Here is a 20,293-nt window from a genome sequence, read left to right on the forward strand (position 1 = left end):
ACAGAAGATGAAGTTATACCTGTCCAACCCAAGAAAGGACCGTATTCAAAGGGGGTTTCGGTACCTCAGAATCCCTCAGGTTGTCTCTTTAAGAACTCTAATGAGTTTCTTAGGCCTACTGTCATCTTCAGCAGATGCAGTGCCATGGGCTCTGACACCTCAGACCCCTCCAGACTGAAATACTAGAGGTCTGGAACAGGACTTTATTTAGAATTAGACACACTCCATATACTTTCTTCCAGAACCAGAAGATCTCTTCAATGGTAGAACCATGTCAAGGACGGTATGTCCTTAGTCAAACCCATGTGGGAGGTGCTTACAACAGACGCCTCCGGATCAGGTTGGGGTGCTCATCTCATGGATTGTACAGTGTCCAAAACCTGGAGCCAAACAGAAAGACAGCTCTCATCAAATATCAGGGCAATAAGAGCCATATTTTATTCCCTAAAACACTTTGAACTGTTCCTTTGCAAGAAAGCTGTTCAAATAATGACGGACAACATGTCATCGATTTTCTACATAAATAAACAGGGTGGCACGAGATCGCCGATGCTACTTGTAGAAGTAGATCTTGTCATGGGCAGAAACCAGGATAACCAGGTTATCAGCAGGTCACATCAAAGGAACCCTGAATGTGTTGGCAGATAGCCTAAGTCGTCAGATGTCCATTCCCGGGGAATGGTCCCTCTCTCAAGAGGTATTCCATCAGATCTCGGATCTGTGGGGGTTACCAGACATAGATCTTATGGCCACCAGGCTGAATGCCAAGCTAAAAAGGTTTTGTTCCCTGTAGGTAGAGGATCAACCCTTCGCAATAGATGCCATTTCGATTCCTTGGGACATCACACTGGCATACATATTTCCACCCACAGCGATGATACCGAGAGTATTGACCAAGAACGAGCAGGAGCAAGCCTCGGTCATAGCAATAATACCGTTCTGGCCGAAGAGAGCTTGGTTCCCTCTCCTCATGACCATGAGCCAGGGAATGTATTGGGAACTTCCCCTACAGTGGGACCTAATTTCTCAAGGGTCTCAATTGTGTCACAATCTGAGGTCCTTCCATCTAACAGTATGGAAGTTAGTTAGGCCCATACTAAAAGCTAGAGGTTTTTTAGATAGGGTCCTAAATACCTTAGCACACTCTAGGAGTGTATCTACCAACAGAACATATGCCAGAATCTGAATAATTTTCAGTTCCTGGTGTATAGGAAGAGGTATTAATCCTTCTTCCCCATCTAGGCCCCAAATACTAGAGTTCCTGATAGAGGATTATCTACCAGTACAATCCGTGTTCAGGTGGCCGCTCTTTCAGCTTATCTCCAAGAGAAATTGTGTCAATTTCAGGAGGTCAAAGATTTCCTCAAAGCCTTGAATAGGCTAAGACCTAGAAGAATCCAGCCGGTGGCTTCTTGAGATCTCTCACTAGTACTAAGACAACTATTTTAGCAACTCTTTGAACCACTTGAGGAAACACCATTAAAGTTTCTCTCTCTTCAGCAAAAAGGGTAGAATTACAGAGCCTTATCTATCATTTTATTCATATAGAGTACTATTAAGATTCCTTCCATCTTTTTTACTTAAAATTCCCTCATTTTCAAATATAAATCTGGTGATAACTCTTCCTAGGTATTCTCCTTCAGCTGAGGCGAATTCTCAGGTTGACTACACCAAACTTGATGTGGTCCGATGTCTAAGTGTATATATTGACAGAAGGAGAGTTCCGTATAGACAAGAGTTTGTTTATTACGTTTCAGGGTAACAGTAGAGGGAAAAATCAGCCTCCAAAGCAACAATATCCAGATGGATCTCAGAATGTATTAAGGAAGCATACATAAATCAGAATTTACAACCACCCGAGTTCACCAAGGCACACTCGACGAGAGCGACAGCCACTTCCCTTTCGTCCTAACCAGCAGCACAAGTGGGGTATTTGCCCCTGTAGTATCCTAATTAGTAATCCTAATTAGTAATTAACTAATTAAGCCCCTACCCCATATAACCCGGCCCCAACTGGACGGGGTTGCTTTTTTATTGTCCTGTGGACTCCAGGACAGGCTAGACTCCTTACTGGAGTATCCCATTTGTTATACTTGTAGTATTATAATATTATAATGTTTAATTCTGCCCTTTGTTTTTTCTAGGTATCCTGAGCCTGCCCTCTCCTACCTCGGTGGGAGCGTGCCTCCGGTGGATCACTTTGGAGCCCATCTGTGTTCAGTCATATCAGATGCAGGGGGGAGATGGCTGCTGTTTGCACTACCCCTGCCTCTCACCTCGTGTGCCACTGAAGCAGTCGCTTCGCTCCTCCGGCGTCTCGCGAGTACCGGAAGTGCGTCATTGACGTCACTTCCGGTCCGCAGCTCCGACCTCCAGCGCTGTGTTCAGCGCTTCCCTGTTTAAAAAATACCCTTAAGTTCGTGCCCTCAGTTTTGCTGGGGCACCCAACGGGGGGAATTAGGGAGGTTATGTTATTTTTATTAAAATTGTACCCTTTAACCCGGGAATCCACCCCCTGGGTGGGGGAGTGACTGTAAGCTCCTCCCCCTTGTGCTATTTAAGGCACCTGTGTGAGGCAGGTCAATGTTGCTCTCAGTTTTCTGAGCTCAACTGACTTCTGCTGTTGATTACTCCTGCGCTCAGGAAGTTTTCCTTGAAGTCACCTTGCTTTCTTCTAAGATGGCATCGCCACCTCACGGTAAGGTACTGCTCTCCTTTTTTTGTACCATTTTGGGTCCAAATTCTTATTCTGTGCTCTGTGTCCTAGGCAAATCTACCCAGAAGCAGAAGCATCTCGCCTGCTCCAGCTGCAGCACCCCATTACCAGATTCGTACGAATTCCACCGATGCCCAGGCTGCCGTCCCAGACCAGCGGACCCAGAACCAACGGTGGTGGATATGTTTTCATGGATGAAACAGTTCATGGATACGTCCATTGCCGAGATTAAGGGAGCAGTCTCTAACAAGAGGCCCAGACAGGCTTCTCCTGGTCCTGTTCCCATGTCTGAAGACATTGTCTCCATTGAGGAAAATTCTTCCTCTGAGGAAGAGAGTTTGGCCTTCCTCTTTCTGGCCGAAAAAACGCAAAGACTGTTACGCTCCATCAGGTCGAAGGACCATGATGTTGAGCAAGGGGAAGCTCCACAGTCCACCTCTAGGGGGCCAAGGGCCTTTAAAGTGGACGAGTCTTTAAAGAAATTAATGGCAACCGAGTGGAAACACCCGGAGAAGGGGCCAGTGTTAACAAAGAGATTTAAACTAATGTTCCCTCTTCAGGATGCGGATTCCTTAGTTTGGGTTCCACCTCCAAAGGTGGATATGGCCATATCAAAGCTCTCCAAAAGAACCCTAGTCCCCTCAGACGACGGCAGCAACCTAAAGGATCCCCTAGACAGACGAGCAGAGTGCACGCTTAGACGCAACTACTCGGCTGCCTCCGCCTCTGCCTCGGTTGCTATAGCGTGCTCTGAAGTATCAGAGTTCATCCGTGCACGCACTTTCAGAATCCAATCAGACTTGGATTCTGGGGTTGCCCGGGACGACATCCTGAACCAATTCAAAACTCTCCTACTGGGGATTGACTTCCTAACAGATTCCTCCCAACAACAATTAAAATTAGCGGCCAAGTCTATGGCGCTTTCCTCAGCCAGTAGGCGCCCACTCTAGTTAAAACCATGGGCGGCGGACAACACGTCCAAGTTTAACCTTTGCTCCCTTCCCTATGAACAGGTAGATTGTTCGGTTCTGAATTAGATTCTCTCATGGAGAACTTAGCGAACAAGAAGGGTAAATCCCTCCCCCAGCAGTCCTTTCGGGGTCGAGGAAGGGGTAGAGGAGGAGGAAGATTTCAGGGGGGAGACAGAACCCAGAGGCGTTCTGAAAGTAGTAAGAGAGGTAGGGGTCGCGGTCACCGCAGGGCTGATCTATGACTCTCCACAGCCCGTCAATCCCCCTCCCCCCGGTGTCCCAGAGGAAGGACCAGTTTTCAGTTCCCCAGTCGGAGGACGTTTGAGTCTATTCAAAAGTTTTTGGATGCAAAAAATTCCAGACCCTTGGGTGCTACAGGTGATAGCGTCAGGGTACACAATAGATTTAATTTCTCTTCCTCGGGACAAGTTCGTCCTAACAAGGACTTTAGCACCCGACAAACAATTAATCCTGGAAGACTCGGTTCTCCAGTATATATAGAAAGGAGCATTAGAGGAGGTTCCTCCTCGCGAATGGCAGCGGGGGGTTTATTCCCCCATCTTTCTGGTACCAAAACCATCAGGAGACTGGCGGATGATCATCGATTTACGTTACTTAAATCGCTTCATCAGTAAGAAGCGTTTCCGGATGGAAACCATTCGCTCTGTATGAAACATCCTGAACCCAGGAGATATGATGGTAACCATAGACCTAAAGGATGCTTACCTTCATGTTCCCATCTGCCCAGCACACAGGAAATATCTCAGAGTTGCTGTGGCCTTGCAAGGGGTAGTGAAGCACTACCAGTTTGCTGTATTGCCCTTCGGCATATCCTCAGCTCTGCACACCTTCACAAAGGTAGTGGCTCCTGTGGTCGCCCATTTAAGACTTCTTGGGCTAGAGGTCGTACCGTACTTGGACGATTGGCTTTTAAAAGCCGCAAACGCAGACGTCCTGCAGAGTCAGCTTCAACAAGCTCTCCAGATTCTCCAGGGTCTGGGTTGGTTGATAAATTGGGACAAGTCGCACTTAGTCCCGTCAACCACGAGAACGTTCTTGGGGTTTGTGATCGATTCACAACTGATGACCCTATACCTGTCCCCACAGAGGAGGGACAGAGTAATAAAAGCCGCACAGTCTCTTATACCGCCCAGACGAGTCTCCATAATGGTTCTTATGAGGATGTTAGGCCACATGTCAGCATCTGCAGAGGCAGTTCCTTGGGCCTTATGGCACTTACGCCCTCTTCAGGAGGAGGTCTTAGCAGCTTGGAGTCACAAGCCCAAAGACCTAGACAGAATGCACTCCCTGTCGGTAGAAGTCCGTTCTTCGCTCAAGTGGTGGAAGAACCTAAAGGATGGGAGGTCTCTGATCCAACCTCGTTGGGTCACATTGACCACGGACGCTTCTCTGCTGGGCTGGGGGGCCCATCTGGAGGACAACCCAGTACGAGGTACTTGGAATCCCCAGGAGAAAATCCTCTCATCCAATTGGAGAGAGCTGAGAGCGGTCAAACTAGTCCTCCTTCATTTTGCTCCTCTCATCCGCGGTCAGGCGGTGAGAGTCCGGACAGACAACACTACTGTGGTCGCTTACCTAAACAGACAGGGAGGGATAAAATCCCTAACCCTCCTGAGGGAGGTGGGTTCTATTCTCTCTTGGGCAGAGATCAACCTATCCCACCTAATGGCAGTCCATATCAAAAGGGATCTCAATGTAGTGGCAGATCGCCTGAGTCGGGGTCTACCGGTTCCAGGGGAATGGTCCCTGAACAAGAGTATCTTCTCTATGATTGTCCAGCGGTGGGGCACCCCGGAAATCGACCTGATGGCTACCCGATTGAACGCCAAGGTGAGCAAGTTCTGTTCCCTTTACAGGGAGGACAACCCGGTAGCGATAGACGCTCTGTCCATAACGTGGAGGTTCAGGCTGGCATACATTTTCCCTCCAATTTCCATGATACAGAGGGTATTGATGAAGATCAAGCAAGACCAGACCTCGGTGATTGCCATCATGCCATTCTGGCCAAAGAGGTCTTGGTTCACCCAGCTCATGAAGATGAGTCAGGGCAATTATTGGAGACTTCCCCTAATACAGGACCTTGTGTATCAGGACACAGGTCCCTGTCTAGATCTGAGGAGGCTCAATCTGACAGCCTGGAGATTGACAGGTCCCTTCTAGAAGCTAGAGGGTTATCTGTGGAGGTCCTGAGAACAATTTCTCACTCCAGAGTGGAATCTACAAGCAAGAAGTATTCTAGAATCTACAGAATATTCCTGCAATGGTGTAATAACAGAGAGGTAGTTGCCTCAGACCCTCCTCTCTCCGCTATTCTACAATTCCTCCAGGATGGTCTAGACAAGGGTCTAAGCCCATCTACTCTCAGAGCTCACGTCTCTGCCTTATCGGTATGCCTTAGCAGACCGATTTCTCAGGACCCCCTAATCAAGAGGTTCCTGAAGGGAGCCGAGAGGCTTAAACCCAGAACCCTGAGACCAATCCTACAGTGGGACTTAACGGTGGTTCTAAAAGGGTTATGTGTCCCCCCTTTTGAGCCTTTGAATGAGGTGGACTTGAGGTTCCTATCCCTAAAGATCACATTCTTACTAGCTATCACATCAGCTAAGAGAGTTGGGGAACTTCAGGCTCTGGGGGCTTCTGAGCCCTATTTAAAGATCCTTCAGGACAAGATCCTGTTAAGGTTTTTGCCAACCTTTTTACCAAAGGTTCCTACTTTTTCTAATATCAATCAGACAATATGTCTGCCCACTTTTTCACCGGCTGCGGCTTCTCCCGAGGATGAAAGGCTCCGTACATTGGACATCTCAAGAGGTCTTAGAATATATTTGGACAGAACAAGCGAATTTAGAAGATCGGAAAACCTCCTTCTGACCTATGCAGGGAAGAACAGGGGTCTGAAGGCCTCAAAACCCACTCTGAGCAGGTGGATTAAAGAAGCAATCCGTCTGGCCTTTCTGTCCCAAGATTTGACGCCTCCTTCCTTTGTCTCCGCCCATTCTACCAGGGCTGTATCCACCTCTTATGCAGAGAAGAAACTGACCCCCTTAGATCAGATTTGTGCAGCTGCTTCGTGGAGTTCTCTGAACACCTTCATCTCGCATTATCGTCTAGAGGCTAGACAGGCGGAGGGAATGGCCTTTGGACAATCCGTTTTAAGTGCCGCCCTCTCCTGAGAGGGGAGTGGGGAGCCCTCCCAATTTGGGTGAGGTTTCTTGCTACTTCCCCACTTGTGCTGCTGGTTAGGACGAAAGGGAAGCGTCAATTTTGACGTAAATTTGTTTTCCCTTAGTCCTAACAGCAGCACACAAATTTCCCTCCCCTTGTATGATTTATTGTCATTTACTTGTTATAAAGCAACCCCGTCCAGTTGGGGCTGGGTTATATGGGGTAGGGGCTTAATTATTTAATTACTAATTAGGATACTTAGGCAGAAATTTTTGTTCATTAAAAATTCCGCCTGTCCTGACCAGCTTCACAGGGGCAAATACCCCACTTGTGCTGCTTGTTAGGACTAAGGGAAAACAAATTTACGTCAAAATTGACGCTTCCTGGGCAGAGCGGAGTTCGGTTCCTTTGGAGCAAATTTGTAACAGTGCATCTTGGTCTACTCCAGTGACCTTCTTCAAGCATTACAAGCTGGACTCTCTATGTGCAGAAAAAAATATTTTTGTTAGATCTGTGTTAGATTCGGTTACAACTACTAACCCGGCCAGGGAGACTACTAACTAAATCCCATTATTGTGCTGCTAACCGACGCTAGAGAAGATTAGATTTAAGTAGTTATCTGTTTTCCCTTAGTCTTGTCAGCAGCACAAACTTTCCGCCCTAGGTCAAAAACGTGTTTTTTCTTTCTTACGGGATTACTTTATAAAATACTCAATGAGCTGAAGGGGGAAGGTCCATTTATACAGCAGGGTGTTGTAGACTTAGGGTCCATTCACACGTCCGTTGTTTCTTTTCTGATCTGTTCCGTTTTTTGCAGAACAGAGCTGGACCAGTTCTGTACCTATTCATTTTCAATGGGTCCTGAAAAAAATCGGACAGCACAATGTCCGATTTTTTTTTTAAGGACCCATTAATATTGAATGGGTAGAGAACTGGTCCAGATCTGTTCTGCAAAAAATGGAACAGATCAGGAAAGAAACAACGGACGTGTGAATGGACCCTTAATCAGGTCCTGGTAGCTCACAGGGGGGATTGTTAACCCATTATTGTGCTGCTGACAAGACTAAGGGAAAACAGATTAACTACTTAAATCTAATCTTTGGTCCCGAACAATGATCAGTACAATAAGAATAAAACACAGTGACACCAAATCTACCACGATTTGTTAAAATACATAAAACATCACAAAAAAGGATTAAAAAAAGGCCACTAAGCAATGCGTTTCATCATTTTGATCTGACAAGATCTTGCGCTGAATCTGGAAGTGAGGTAATAGATAACACCAAATACAAAATGAATACTAGTATAATAAATAATAATGGGAAAGTTAAGTTGGGGATATTTTTTAGTGCACTCTAACCTTTACAGGTGAACTTAATGTGACCTTCTCTAACCTTCTGAATGCACATGTCCAACTGTTCAATGCTTTTTGCACAACTTGCTGTTCTCTAACGAGGAGCTTAACTTCAAAATTCACAACAGGTGTTTGATCCATGAATCGCCCAATAAATTTCCTGGTTCTGTTAGAATTTATATTAAACAGTCCTCCTCATCATGCTGCTCACATTTTGACATCATGAGACCAAGACAACACCTAACACATGATGAACAGTACCTTGTCATTGTGAGGCTTCACTCAGGATATTCTCAGATAGAAGTGGCCCCTGAGCTTAGAGTGTCATCAGCAGGTTGTATTAGAGATAGAGACACTGGACGAGTCACAGAAAGGCAGAGAAGTGGACATCCTTTGGCCACATCCCACACTGATGACCGCTTCATTGTGAGCAATGCCACACAACTCCAGGCACATTTAAGGGAGGTGAGAGGCGCCCAAGTGTCACTTCAGACCATTTGAAACGGTTTACATCAGCGTGGTCTGTGTGCTAGACAACCTGCAAGGTACCGGACCACACCACCAAGCACAGGTGTCATCACCTTGCATGGGCCCGGGAGCATCTACAAGGGACCAGTGGGCCTCAGTGCTGGTCACTGATGAAAGGCGATTTACGCTGAGCAGAAATGATGGCCTCCAACGATGTCCGAGACCTTAAGAAGCGTGCTATTCATCAGACACTGTTGTCACCAGACGAGCCTTTGGTGGCGGTGTTACAGTGTGGGCAGGTGTGTCTAGTCAGTACAGAACTGCCCTACACTGCGAATGGTCCAGTCACCAGCCCATACTACCTGAAGAACATCATTAACCCAGTCATTGTGCCTCTGCAGGAACAACACAAGCCTGATGCTTAGAGCAGTGTTTCCCAACCAGCGTGCCTCCAGCTGTTGCAAAACTACAACTCCCAGCATACCCGGACAGCCTTTGGCTGTGCAGGCATGCTGGGAGTTGTAGTTTTGCAACACCTGGAGGCACACTGGTTGGGAAACACTGCCTTAGAGGACAATGCACCAGCTCATCATTAGGGAACAGCTGCTGGAGACTGGGGGACCTCAAATGGAGTGACCTGAATCCCATTAAAAACCTATGGGATCAGCTGAGTCACAAAACTCTGTACCTCAATGATATGACACTCCAAAGACATACTGATAGAGACCTTTGATTGTGAGCCCCATTGGGGACAGTTGGATGATAATGTCTGTAAAGCGCTGCAGAATATAGTAGCTATATAAGTGCATAAAATAAATATGAGGGCCACCCTTCAAGAGTGGGATGCCATGCCTCAGACAATAAGTTTACTTGTGGTTGTGAAGCTGGAATTGATGCTCAAGGCCACACGACAAGTTATTGAGACATTGACATTTTTGTAGCAGTATACCCAGCACTGGGGTCGGCTTTTGTTTCCAAAAATTGTCTGAGATGAGGAAATCACCGTTAATGCTTCTACTTAAAGGGAACCTGTCATGTGGATATTTGATTATAATCTAATTATATACAATCATTAACTACTAGAAAGTACCTTAGATGCATTCACTTACTGGTGTGACAGATGGTGACCTCATAATATACACAGAAAGATGCCGCATGCTAATGAGCTGATTTGAGTCCAGCGTGATGTCATTGAGTCCAGCGTATAGGTAATCAGAGCCATTATCACTCCCCTGCTGCTGGTTCCTATGGAAACAAACTGTCACTCAGCAGCAGGTAGGTGGTCAGAGTCAGGAGCTCATGACTCATCGTTATCAGCTGGCGCTTTTCAATACAAGATGTTGGCAGATTGACTGGGTCAATGAAAGTGAGCCAGCATTTTGCTAAGAGAATCAGTCACTTATTTATGTTGCCCTTAGTTAGGACACCATAAAACTGGTGACAGGTTCCATTTAAATGCCCAACTTTCATGATACATTATCACTGGAGCTGGAACTTTAAATTTTTAATAAATTTTACCTGAAAGCCAAATATCCCAAACTTGTGAGTATTTTGAAGGGGGGGGGGGGGGGGGGGGGGAATGAGCAATACTAATGAGACTGTACACCGAAAATGGACAGATGGGTGGAGAGCCGGACTGAATTATTGCCTGCGTATCTGAAAACTATACGACCTAGTGGACCGAAATAGAAATGAGAACTAGAAGTATCAGACACTTAAGGGGGATCTGCAGTTTAACTGATCTATCCTGCGGGGGGGGGGGGGGGGGGTCCAACACCTGGGACCTTCACCGATCAGCTGTTTGAGAAGGCAGCAGTAGCGCAGCAGCCTTCTCGCTGTTTACCACAGACCCAGTGATCTCACAACTAGTATCAATGGCCTGGGTGAGGCTAAGCTCCATGCACAAAATTGTAACGGTAAAAAGTATAGATGGCCCCACAGATGTGGCATCACTGATTGTACAGACCCGGAGAATAAAGGGTACAGATCAGTGTCATCTCATGGGGTACACTGAAAACCAAACCCATAAAACTACATACAAGCAGGGTCTAAAACCTATGAATTAATGGATTTTTTTTTTTACCCTCTTTGCTTCTATGTTCTGTATGTAGCTGGTTGCCTGCGCCGTCGTGTCCATGGGCAGTGAGCGGAGTTATTACATAGTCATCCATAATATAACAGGTATTGGGGACAGGGCTCTAGTTGGGGGGGGGGGGGGGGGGATAAGTGTCTAGGGGATTGGTTGGAACCAGGAACATATGTACAAGATAAACCACAGGGATCAGGATCTATGGGAAAAATGGGGCAGGAGACGAAAGTGTAAATAAATAGTCATTTCAGAATGCTATTTATATGCCACATCAAGGTTACTGACTGTACATTTCTTACCCTCTATTATACTACAGAGCTGAACTCACTATTCTGCTGGTGCAGTCACTGTGTACATACATTACTTATCCTGTACTGATCCTGAGTTACATCCTGTATTATACTCCAGAGCTGCACTCACTATTCTGCTGGTGCAGTCACTGTGTACATACATTATATTACTTATCCTGTACTGATCCTGAGTTACATCCTGTATTATACTCCAGAGCTGCACTCACTATTCTGCTGGTGCAGTCACTGTGTACATACATTACTTATCCTGTACTGATCCTGAGTTACATCCTGTATTATACTCCAGAGCTGCACTCACTGTTCTGCTGGTGCAGTCACTGTGTACATACATTACTGATCCTGAGTTACATTCTGTATTATACTCCAGAGCTGCACTCACTATTCTGCTGGTGGAGTCACTGTGTACATACATTACTTATCCTGTACTGATCCTGAGTTACATCCTGTATTATACTCCAGAGCTGCACTCACTATTCTGCTGGTGCAGTCACTGTGTACATACATTACTTATCCTGTACTGATCCTGAGTTACATCCTGTATTATACTCCAGAGCTGCACTCACTATTCTGCTGGTGCAGTCACTGTGTACATACATTACTTATCCTGTACTGATCCTGAGTTACATCCTGTATTATACTCCAGAGCTGCACTCACTATTCTGCTGGTGCAGTCACTGTGTACATACATTACTTATCCTGTACTGATCCTGAGTTACATCCTGTATTATACTCCAGAGCTGCACTCACTGTTCTGCTGGTGCAGTCACTGTGTACATACATTACTGATCCTGAGTTACATTCTGTATTATACTCCAGAGCTGCACTCACTATTCTGCTGGTGGAGTCACTGTGTACATACATTACTTATCCTGTACTGATCCTGAGTTACATCCTGTATTATACTCCAGAGCTGCACTCACTATTCTGCTGGTGCAGTCACTGTGTACATACATTACTTATCCTGTACTGATCCTGAGTTACATCCTGTATTATACTCCAGAGCTGCACTCACTATTCTGCTGGTGCAGTCACTGTGTACATACATTACTTATCCTGTACTGATCCTGAGTTACATCCTGTATTATACTCCAGAGCTGCACTCACTATTCTGCTGGTGCAGTCACTGTGTACATACATTACTTATCCTGTACTGATCCTGAGTTACATCCTGTATTATACTCCAGAGCTGCACTCACTATTCTGCTGGTGCAGTCACTGTGTACATACATTACTTATCCTGTACTGATCCTGAGTTACATCCTGTATTATACTCCAGAGCTGCACTCACTGTTCTGCTGGTGCAGTCACTGTGTACATACATTACTTATCCTGTACTGATCCTGAGTTACATCCTGTATTATACTCCAGAGCTGAACTCACTATTCTGCTGGTGCAGTCACTGTGTACATACATTACTTATCCTGTACTGATCCTGAGTTACATCTTGTATTATACTGCAGAGCTGCACTCCCTATTCTGCTGGTGTTACTGTACACATCTGGAGGTTACCCCATTCAGCACGACTCAGACGCCATTTCTAACAAAATGTTTTATTATTCACGTTTAATGGCAGATTACAAGTCACATTGTAAAGTTTAGTGACCCCATAGAGCTCCGCACCTGGGGTCAGGGTCCCTGTCAGTAGGACCACCCATTAACCTCCAATTCCCCCTGAAGGGAGAACCTTTAAGGGTAATGGGAACCAATTGCCCCTCACCCACACTAATCAAATATAACGGAGCGAGGGGCAAAAACATAAAAATTCACAGGAAGAGAAGTTGCCGTAGAACCGGCAGAGGACAGACACCAGGGGCACAGACGAGAAGTAAAACTATGTACAGAGGTTCACAGTATGTACAGAAGGCGTCACAGGACAAAGTGCTCAGAAGTCGAAGGTGGTGTGCGTGCCGCTGGGGAGCTGGAAGTTGTAGCCGTCGGCTGTGGCTTCAGGGGCCAGGGCCTCCTCTTCATCCTCCTGCAAGGAGACAAAGGGGTTAAAAGTGCCCTCTCCTGGGTCAGGCCCAGCAACACTTCCCCTTTAAGAGGCACTTACCTCTGCAGCAAAGTACTTCTCGATGATTGCGGCAGACGCCTTGTACACCTGCTCATTCTCGTGTGACTGCAGCGCCTCAATGCGGTCCAGGCCACCACACTCCTCCACCATCAGGCACAGCTTCTCCGTCTCACCCAGCTTCTCTGCCGCCTGCGGGATAAAGGGGGCGTCAGGAGGATCTGCCGTAGACCATGTGACCAGCAGAGGGGGAGGTAATGCACTTACAGAAAAGATGTTGGTGAAGGCGTCCAGGATGACCAGCACCGTCTTACTGTCCTTAGTGGAGAGCAGGTTACACAGAGGCTCGATCACTCCGGATTGCACCAGGCAGATGATCTGGTCTATGGTGCCACCGCTGGTGTAGTTAGTGATCGCCCATACCGCCTCCTTCTGAGTCTTGTAGTCACCCTGTAGCCAAAGGGACGAGGTGTGAAAACTAGTGCAATGGGGCTTCCCTGCAATGGACTAAGTGAGGTTCTCAGTGCTGTCACTAGGGGGAGCTCACTGCATGCAGACTTGGAGCTGCGATAGGTGTGCCGCACCCCCTAGTGGTGGCAGCAGATAATGCAGCACCACATTCCCAGCTACATGCAGATCCTGGTGACTGACCCACCTTCCTGAGGATGTCTATGAGGTAGGGAATGAGCCCATGGTTGACCACTTCCTGGATCTGATCCTGGCGTCCGGCTGTCACATTAGACAAGGTCCAGGCAGCTTCCTTCTGGATGTTGTTCTTGGGATGGACGAGGAGCTCGGGAAAGACAGCGAGGGCACCGGCTTCTAGGACCACCTGAGTCTGGTCATCTGTGCCTGTCACAATGTTGCCCACTGTCCTAAGGCAAGGGGTCTGCAGAAGAGAAGATGCCACAAAATCAAACCAGGTGACAGACTACAACTCCCAGCATGGCCCTACAGCTCAAGCTGCAATACTCACCACTATGGTCAGCTCCTTGCACCCCAGCAGTTGCACCACCCTGGTGACTAGCCCCACCTGTACCACCACATCAATGCGGTCATTGGCACCATCTGTCAGGTAGGAGATGGCCCAGCAGGTGTCAGCGAGGACCTCTCGGTCATCATGGTGGAGGAGACGGACCAGGGTGGGTAGGATCTGCCGCACGGCATCCAAGGGAGGAGCGGGGTTCTTGTTGCGGCACAGGTTGGACAACGTCCAGGTGAGGTTACGCAGGTAACCAGTCTAGAGGAGAAGGAGTAGGGGAGTTTACACATGGAGGGGGTCTCCATTATCCACTGTAGAGACCCAATATGGCAGAGATCTAAACTTACCGGCAGAGAGGAGAGGTCAGGGATGGCGAGCAGTGCCAACAGGGGCTCCACGGCGCCATGTTTAATCACCAGGTCTCTGTAAGCAGAGCCGTCACCTGCAGGAGGAGCAGCGTTAGTAGGGGTTCGAGGCTGGAGGACCCAGAAGCTGATAGAACTCAATGGGTGGTGGTGTAATACTTCACAACACCTGTAGAGGTGCTGTCAAGGGTAATGTAGTCCTCACCTGCAATGTTTCCCAGGGCCCACACAGCCTGCTCGCTGATGTGAGGATGAGGAGATGCCAGCAGGGAGATGAAGGCCGGCACCGCCCCGCCATCCACCACAGCTTTGGTCTGGTCGGAATTACCCGACGCAATGTTGGTCAGAGCCCAGGAGGCCTCGAACTGGATGGGGCTGCAGTCCGTGTGGCTCAGGAAGGACACCAGCTTAGGGATGAGACCGGCCTCGATGATGCGGTCGATGGGGGGCTCCCGCTCCCTGGACAGAAGCTTCCTGCAAATGGCAAGAGGAAGGGAATCGGATGAGAGGCCATCTTACATAGACCAGCTGCATGCAGCGGCCAGGCTCCCCCTCAGCCCTGAAAATAAAGGGGGGGGTCACAGCACTGTCCCCACTCACTGGCATTAACCCTTCATCTTCTGACAGTACTGTCCCTACACCTTAGAATTTGTGCTGTTCCTGTTAACCCTCCTGGAAGATACAGTTGGTGTGGCCGCAACCTGCAGCTACAGATCAGGTGCAGCCAGCCGCAGCTCTACGGGCAACGTGACCGTGTCAGACTAGGGACACATTACACACGGCCCAAACCAGGGGAATCTGTACAGGGACAGGAATGAGGCCCCTCCGTCAATCAGCATGGAACTATCCCAAGGAGCACATGGCTGGGAAAGGGTTAAAGGGCAGCATCAGGTGCAGGGTCCCAGACTCACCTTGCAGCTTGTGTGGCCTGCAGCTGGAGCTCTATGCTCGGGCTGGACACCCCACGGACAATCTCCTCCACACTCCACTGAGACGAGGTCTGGAAGAGAAGAGCCAGGTGAGGCCAAAAGGGTCCTCCACAGCAAGGACCGAGCATGACAACCATGTGACACCCCCTCCCCCAAAATAGACCCACGTGTCCACAGGATACCAAATCCATAAGCGTCAGCCACCCCCCGGCCCAGTGTCAGCCACCCCCACCTATGGGGCCACCCCCCCGGCCCAGTGTCAGCCACCCCCACCTATGGGGCCACCCCCCCGGCCCAGTGTCAGCCACCCCCACCTATGGGGCCACCCCCCGGCCCAGTGTCAGCCACCCCCACCTATGGGGCCACCCCCCGGCCCAGTGTCAGCCACCCCCACCTATGGGGCCACCCCCCGGCCCAGTGTCAGCCACCCCCACCTATGGGGCCACCCCCCCGGCCCAGTGTCAGCCACCCCCACCTATGGGGCCACCCCCCCGGCCCAGTGTCAGCCACCCCCACCTATGGGGCCACCCCCCGGCCCAGTGTCAGCCACCCCCACCTATGGGGCCACCCCCCGGCCCAGTGTCAGCCACCCCCACCTATGGGGCCACCCCCCGGCCCAGTGTCAGCCACCCCCACCTATGGGGCCACCCCCCGGCCCAGTGTCAGCCACCCCCACCTATGGGGCCACCCCCCGGCCCTGTGTCAGCCACCCCCACCTATGGGGCCACCCCCCGGCCCAGTGTCAGCCACCCCCACCTATGGGGCCACCCCCCGGCGTTTCCATAGGAGTTTCAAGAACAGGGCATGCTGGGACTTGTGGTTTCACAGCAGCTGCAGTGCTGAAGGATGCAAATACCTGCAATAGTCAATTTAAGGCTACTTTCACACTTGCATTCAGAGCGGATCTGTCTGAGACGGATCCGCTCATAATGCAGACGGTGGCTCCGTTCAGAATGGATCCGTCTGCATTGTATTGTTAAAATTTTTCTAAGTGTGAAAGTAGCCTGAACGTTTGAAGATTGAGCCATATTGTGTCATCTTCAAACGGATCCGTCCCCATTGACTTACATTGTAAGTCTGGACGGATCCGCACGGCCAGGCGGACACCCGAACGCTGCAAGCGGATCCGCGTCCACTCAGAATGCATTAGTGCTGGACGGATGCGTTCGGGACCGCTTGTGAGAGCCTTCAAATGGAACTCAAGCGGAGCCCCGAACGCTAGTGTGAAAGTAGCCTAAGGCCACTGCTTGCAGTCAGTGAACCGAGATGTTTACTTGACCACTAGCTGCCATAGGACAAGAAACTTCTGCCCCTGCTGACAGCATGCCAACCCCACGGACAGGTTTGTTACAGTGTTTCAGACTCCGATATCAGGGAACATAAACATTTGATTTGTTCTCAGACATTTTGTTACAGTGTGTCAGTGCAGACAAACCTCTGAGAACTGATCCAGGGGTCCTGGATTCCTGCACAGAGACAATGAAAAACCCACAGTGGTGTACAGAAGGGCAGGTAAACAAGCCATTCACTGACAGCAAGCACCTAGCAGCCCGTTTGCCCATCTCACCTGCCCGTTCTGGTTCTTCTCCTGCAGCGGGGACAAGGGCTCATCGGGGAAGGAGCTGACGTTCCTCCTCTTCAGCAGCTGGTCGTCCTTCTTGGCCTTGCGGAGCTCCACGTTCACTTCCACCCGCCGCCTCCTCATCTCCTGGAGAGGGAAAGAGGGTTAGGTCGCCGCTCCTCTGAGGACTACTACCCCCACCCAGGCCGCCGACACTTACGTTGGAGTCCTTGCCCTTGTTCTTGAAGCGGTTGAGGCGGGCGGCATTCTCATTGTTAGACATTTTCACAGTATGAGATTAGCGGAAAGCAGTGCACCTGTCTGGAGAGACAACCTGTCAGCACTTCATGGCCCAATATCTGCTTGCTGTCAGTGAACAGAGGCATCCTTGTACAGCCAGATAACAGGACTAACAAACCCTGGGCAGGTTTTCTACCTGCAGATGTTACTTTGTTCACTGACAGCAAGCATATCTGAAACAAGAACAGAGTACACACCAATCACTCCCTGCAGGGACTGTCAGATGCAACAAACCCTCAGCTGTGGAGCAGGACACAGCTTCAGTTCCATGCACAACAGGGAGGAGAAACACAAGCCAGTACTCCCATGCAAGTCTGCAGCGCCCCCCCCCCCCCTATCCTGCCGCCAGGGAGGAGATAGCAGAAGACCCCTCCCTTACCAGTAACACAAAGGGGAAGGGCCCCGACCTACAGAACACTGGCTGGAGACCCCACACAACCCCAAGGGGAGGATGACTCCCCAAGACACTGACATAAGGCAGAACAGCCCCCCAGATCACAGAACTCCACAGGAGGGGGGGGGGGGGGGGGGGCCCAATCAGATCAGCCCCCCCCCCCCCCCAGACAAAACTTTCAACAGCCCCTCCCAAGATTTAGACAGTCCTGGAGGGCAGCAACCTTCAGAGCCCCTCTAACTGCACCCAAACATCAAGGACCCGGCAGTTACAGGGCAGGGCCTAAAGGGTTAACATCAGTAGCAGAAATCCGTTTACTGTTAACGAACTACAACCCCCAGCATCAGTATGACCCACAACTAGCCCCATTATACACTGAACACCCCAACACAAACAACTACCCCATCATACACTGAACCCCCCCCCCCCCAGATGGAACTACCCCATCCCATACCGGACACCCCCCACACAGATGGAACTGCCCCCATCATACACTGAACATGAATACACTACAAGCAGCACAGAAGACACCGGCCGGGGCCCCGATGACAGTTCGGGGGCCCGGCTCTCCGCCCGCCACGTGCTCTCACCTCTCCTTCCAGTGCGGAATGTAACGTGGTGCCGGCTGCCGCGGTTTAAATGTCTGGCGGAGCCGAGCGCTGATTGGTCAGTTCGTGGAACAGCACGCCGCTGATTGGTCTGTTCGAAAGAAGCCGGGTGCAGTCCCGCGAGATTAACCCCGTGTGGCCCGACTAGAACTGCTGTTCACGACCCTCCAACCGATGAAGCGAGTGACAGGCCCCCCCCCCCCCCCCAAATCCGGCGAGGGACGTATAGAATCTATAGGAAGGGGGAGTATGGTGAGCACATCACATCATACAATCAGATTGTCAGCTCCTGTGTAGAGACCTATCATACAATCAGACTGTCAGCTCCTGTGTATAGTCCTATCATACAATCAGATTGTCAGCTCCTGTGTATAGACCTATCATACAATCAGATTGTCAGCTCCTGTGTAGAGACCTATCATACAATCAGACTGTCAGCTCCTGTGTAGAGACCTATCATACAATCAGATTGTCAGCTCCTGTGTAGAGACCTATCATACAATCAGATTGTCAGCTCCTGTGTAGAGACCTATCATACAATCAGACTGTCAGCTCCTGTGTATAGTCCTATCATACAATCAGATTGTCAGCTCCTGTGTAGAGACCTATCATACAATCAGACTGTCAGCTCCTGTGTATAGTCCTATCATACAATCAGATTGTCAGCTCCTGTGTAGAGACCTATCATACAATCAGATTGTCAGCTCCTGTATAGTGACCTATCATACAATCAGATTGTCAGCTCCTGTATAGAGACCTATCATACAATCAGATTGTCAGCTTCTTACAGACACATTTATCTATATTTTAATGCAATATATCACACATGATGCGCTGGGTCTGTATTATATGGTGATATATCACACATGAGGCGCTGGGTCTGTATTATATGGTGATATATCACACGTGAGGCGCTGGGTCTGTATTATATGGTGATATATCACACGTGAGGCGCTGGGTCTGTATTATATGGTGATATATCACACGTGAGGCGCTGGGTCTGTATTATATGGTGATATATCACACGTGAGGCGCTGGGTCTGTATTATATGGTGATATATCACACATGAGGCGCTGGCTCTGTATTATATGGTGATATATCACACATGAGGCGCTGGCTCTGTATTATATGGTGATATATCACACGTGAGGCGCTGGGTCTGTATGATATGGTGATATATCACACGAGAGGCTCTGGGTCTGTATGATATGGTGATATATCACACGAGAGGCTCTGGGTCTGTATTATATGGTGATATATCACACGAGAGGCTCTGGGTCTGTATTATATGGTGATATATCACACATGAGGCGCTGGCTCTGTATTATATGGTGATATATCACACATGAGGCGCTGGGTCTGTATGATATGGTGATATATCACACATGAGGCGCTGGGTCTGTATTATATGGTGATATATCACACGTGAGGCGCTGGTTCTGTATTATATGGTGATATATCACACATGAGGAGCTGGGTCTGTATGATATGGTGATATATCACACATAAGGCGCTGGGTCTGTATTATATGGTGATATATCACACGTGAGGCGCTGGGTCTTTATTATATGGTGATATATCACACGTGAGGCGCTGGCTCTGTATTATATGGTGATATATCACACATGAGGAGCTGGGTCTGTATTATATGGTGATATATCACACGTGAGGCGCTGGCTCTGTATTATATGGTGATATATCACACATGAGGAGCTGGCTCTGTATTATATGGTGATATATCACACATAAGGCGCTGGGTCTGTATTATATGGTGATATATCACACGTGAGGCGCTGGGTCTGTATTATATGGTGATATATCACACGAGGCGCTGGCTCTGTATTATATGGTGATATATCACATGTGAGGCGCTGGGTCTGTATTATATGGTGATATATCACACATGAGGCGCTGGCTCTGTATTATATGGTGATATATCACATGTGAGGCGCTGGGTCTGTATTATATGGTGATATATCACATGTGAGGCTCTGGGTCTGTATTATATGGTGATATATCACATGTGAGGCGCTGGGTATGTATTATA

General features: G+C 48.9%; 1 protein-coding gene across 1 annotated transcript; it reads right to left on the reverse strand.

Moving 5' to 3' along the window:
- Nucleotides 1–12,626: 12,626 nt before the first annotated feature.
- On the reverse strand, nucleotides 12,627–18,252 carry KPNA2 (karyopherin subunit alpha 2). The gene is made up of 11 exons (XM_044296993.1): nucleotides 18,228–18,252; nucleotides 17,164–17,264; nucleotides 16,950–17,090; nucleotides 15,365–15,453; nucleotides 14,659–14,927; nucleotides 14,436–14,530; nucleotides 14,083–14,346; nucleotides 13,762–13,995; nucleotides 13,374–13,556; nucleotides 13,149–13,298; nucleotides 12,627–13,070 (listed from the first exon to the last, which is right to left on the reverse strand). Exons 2-11 carry the CDS (start codon nucleotides 17,224–17,226, stop codon nucleotides 12,978–12,980), a joined length of 1,581 nt encoding a protein of 526 aa, XP_044152928.1. The 5' UTR covers nucleotides 17,227–17,264; nucleotides 18,228–18,252; the 3' UTR covers nucleotides 12,627–12,977.
- Nucleotides 18,253–20,293: the final 2,041 nt, after the last annotated feature.

The sequence above is a fragment of the Bufo gargarizans genome, chromosome 6, assembly GCF_014858855.1.
Source record: "Bufo gargarizans isolate SCDJY-AF-19 chromosome 6, ASM1485885v1, whole genome shotgun sequence".
Classification (NCBI taxonomy): domain Eukaryota; kingdom Metazoa; phylum Chordata; class Amphibia; order Anura; family Bufonidae; genus Bufo; species Bufo gargarizans.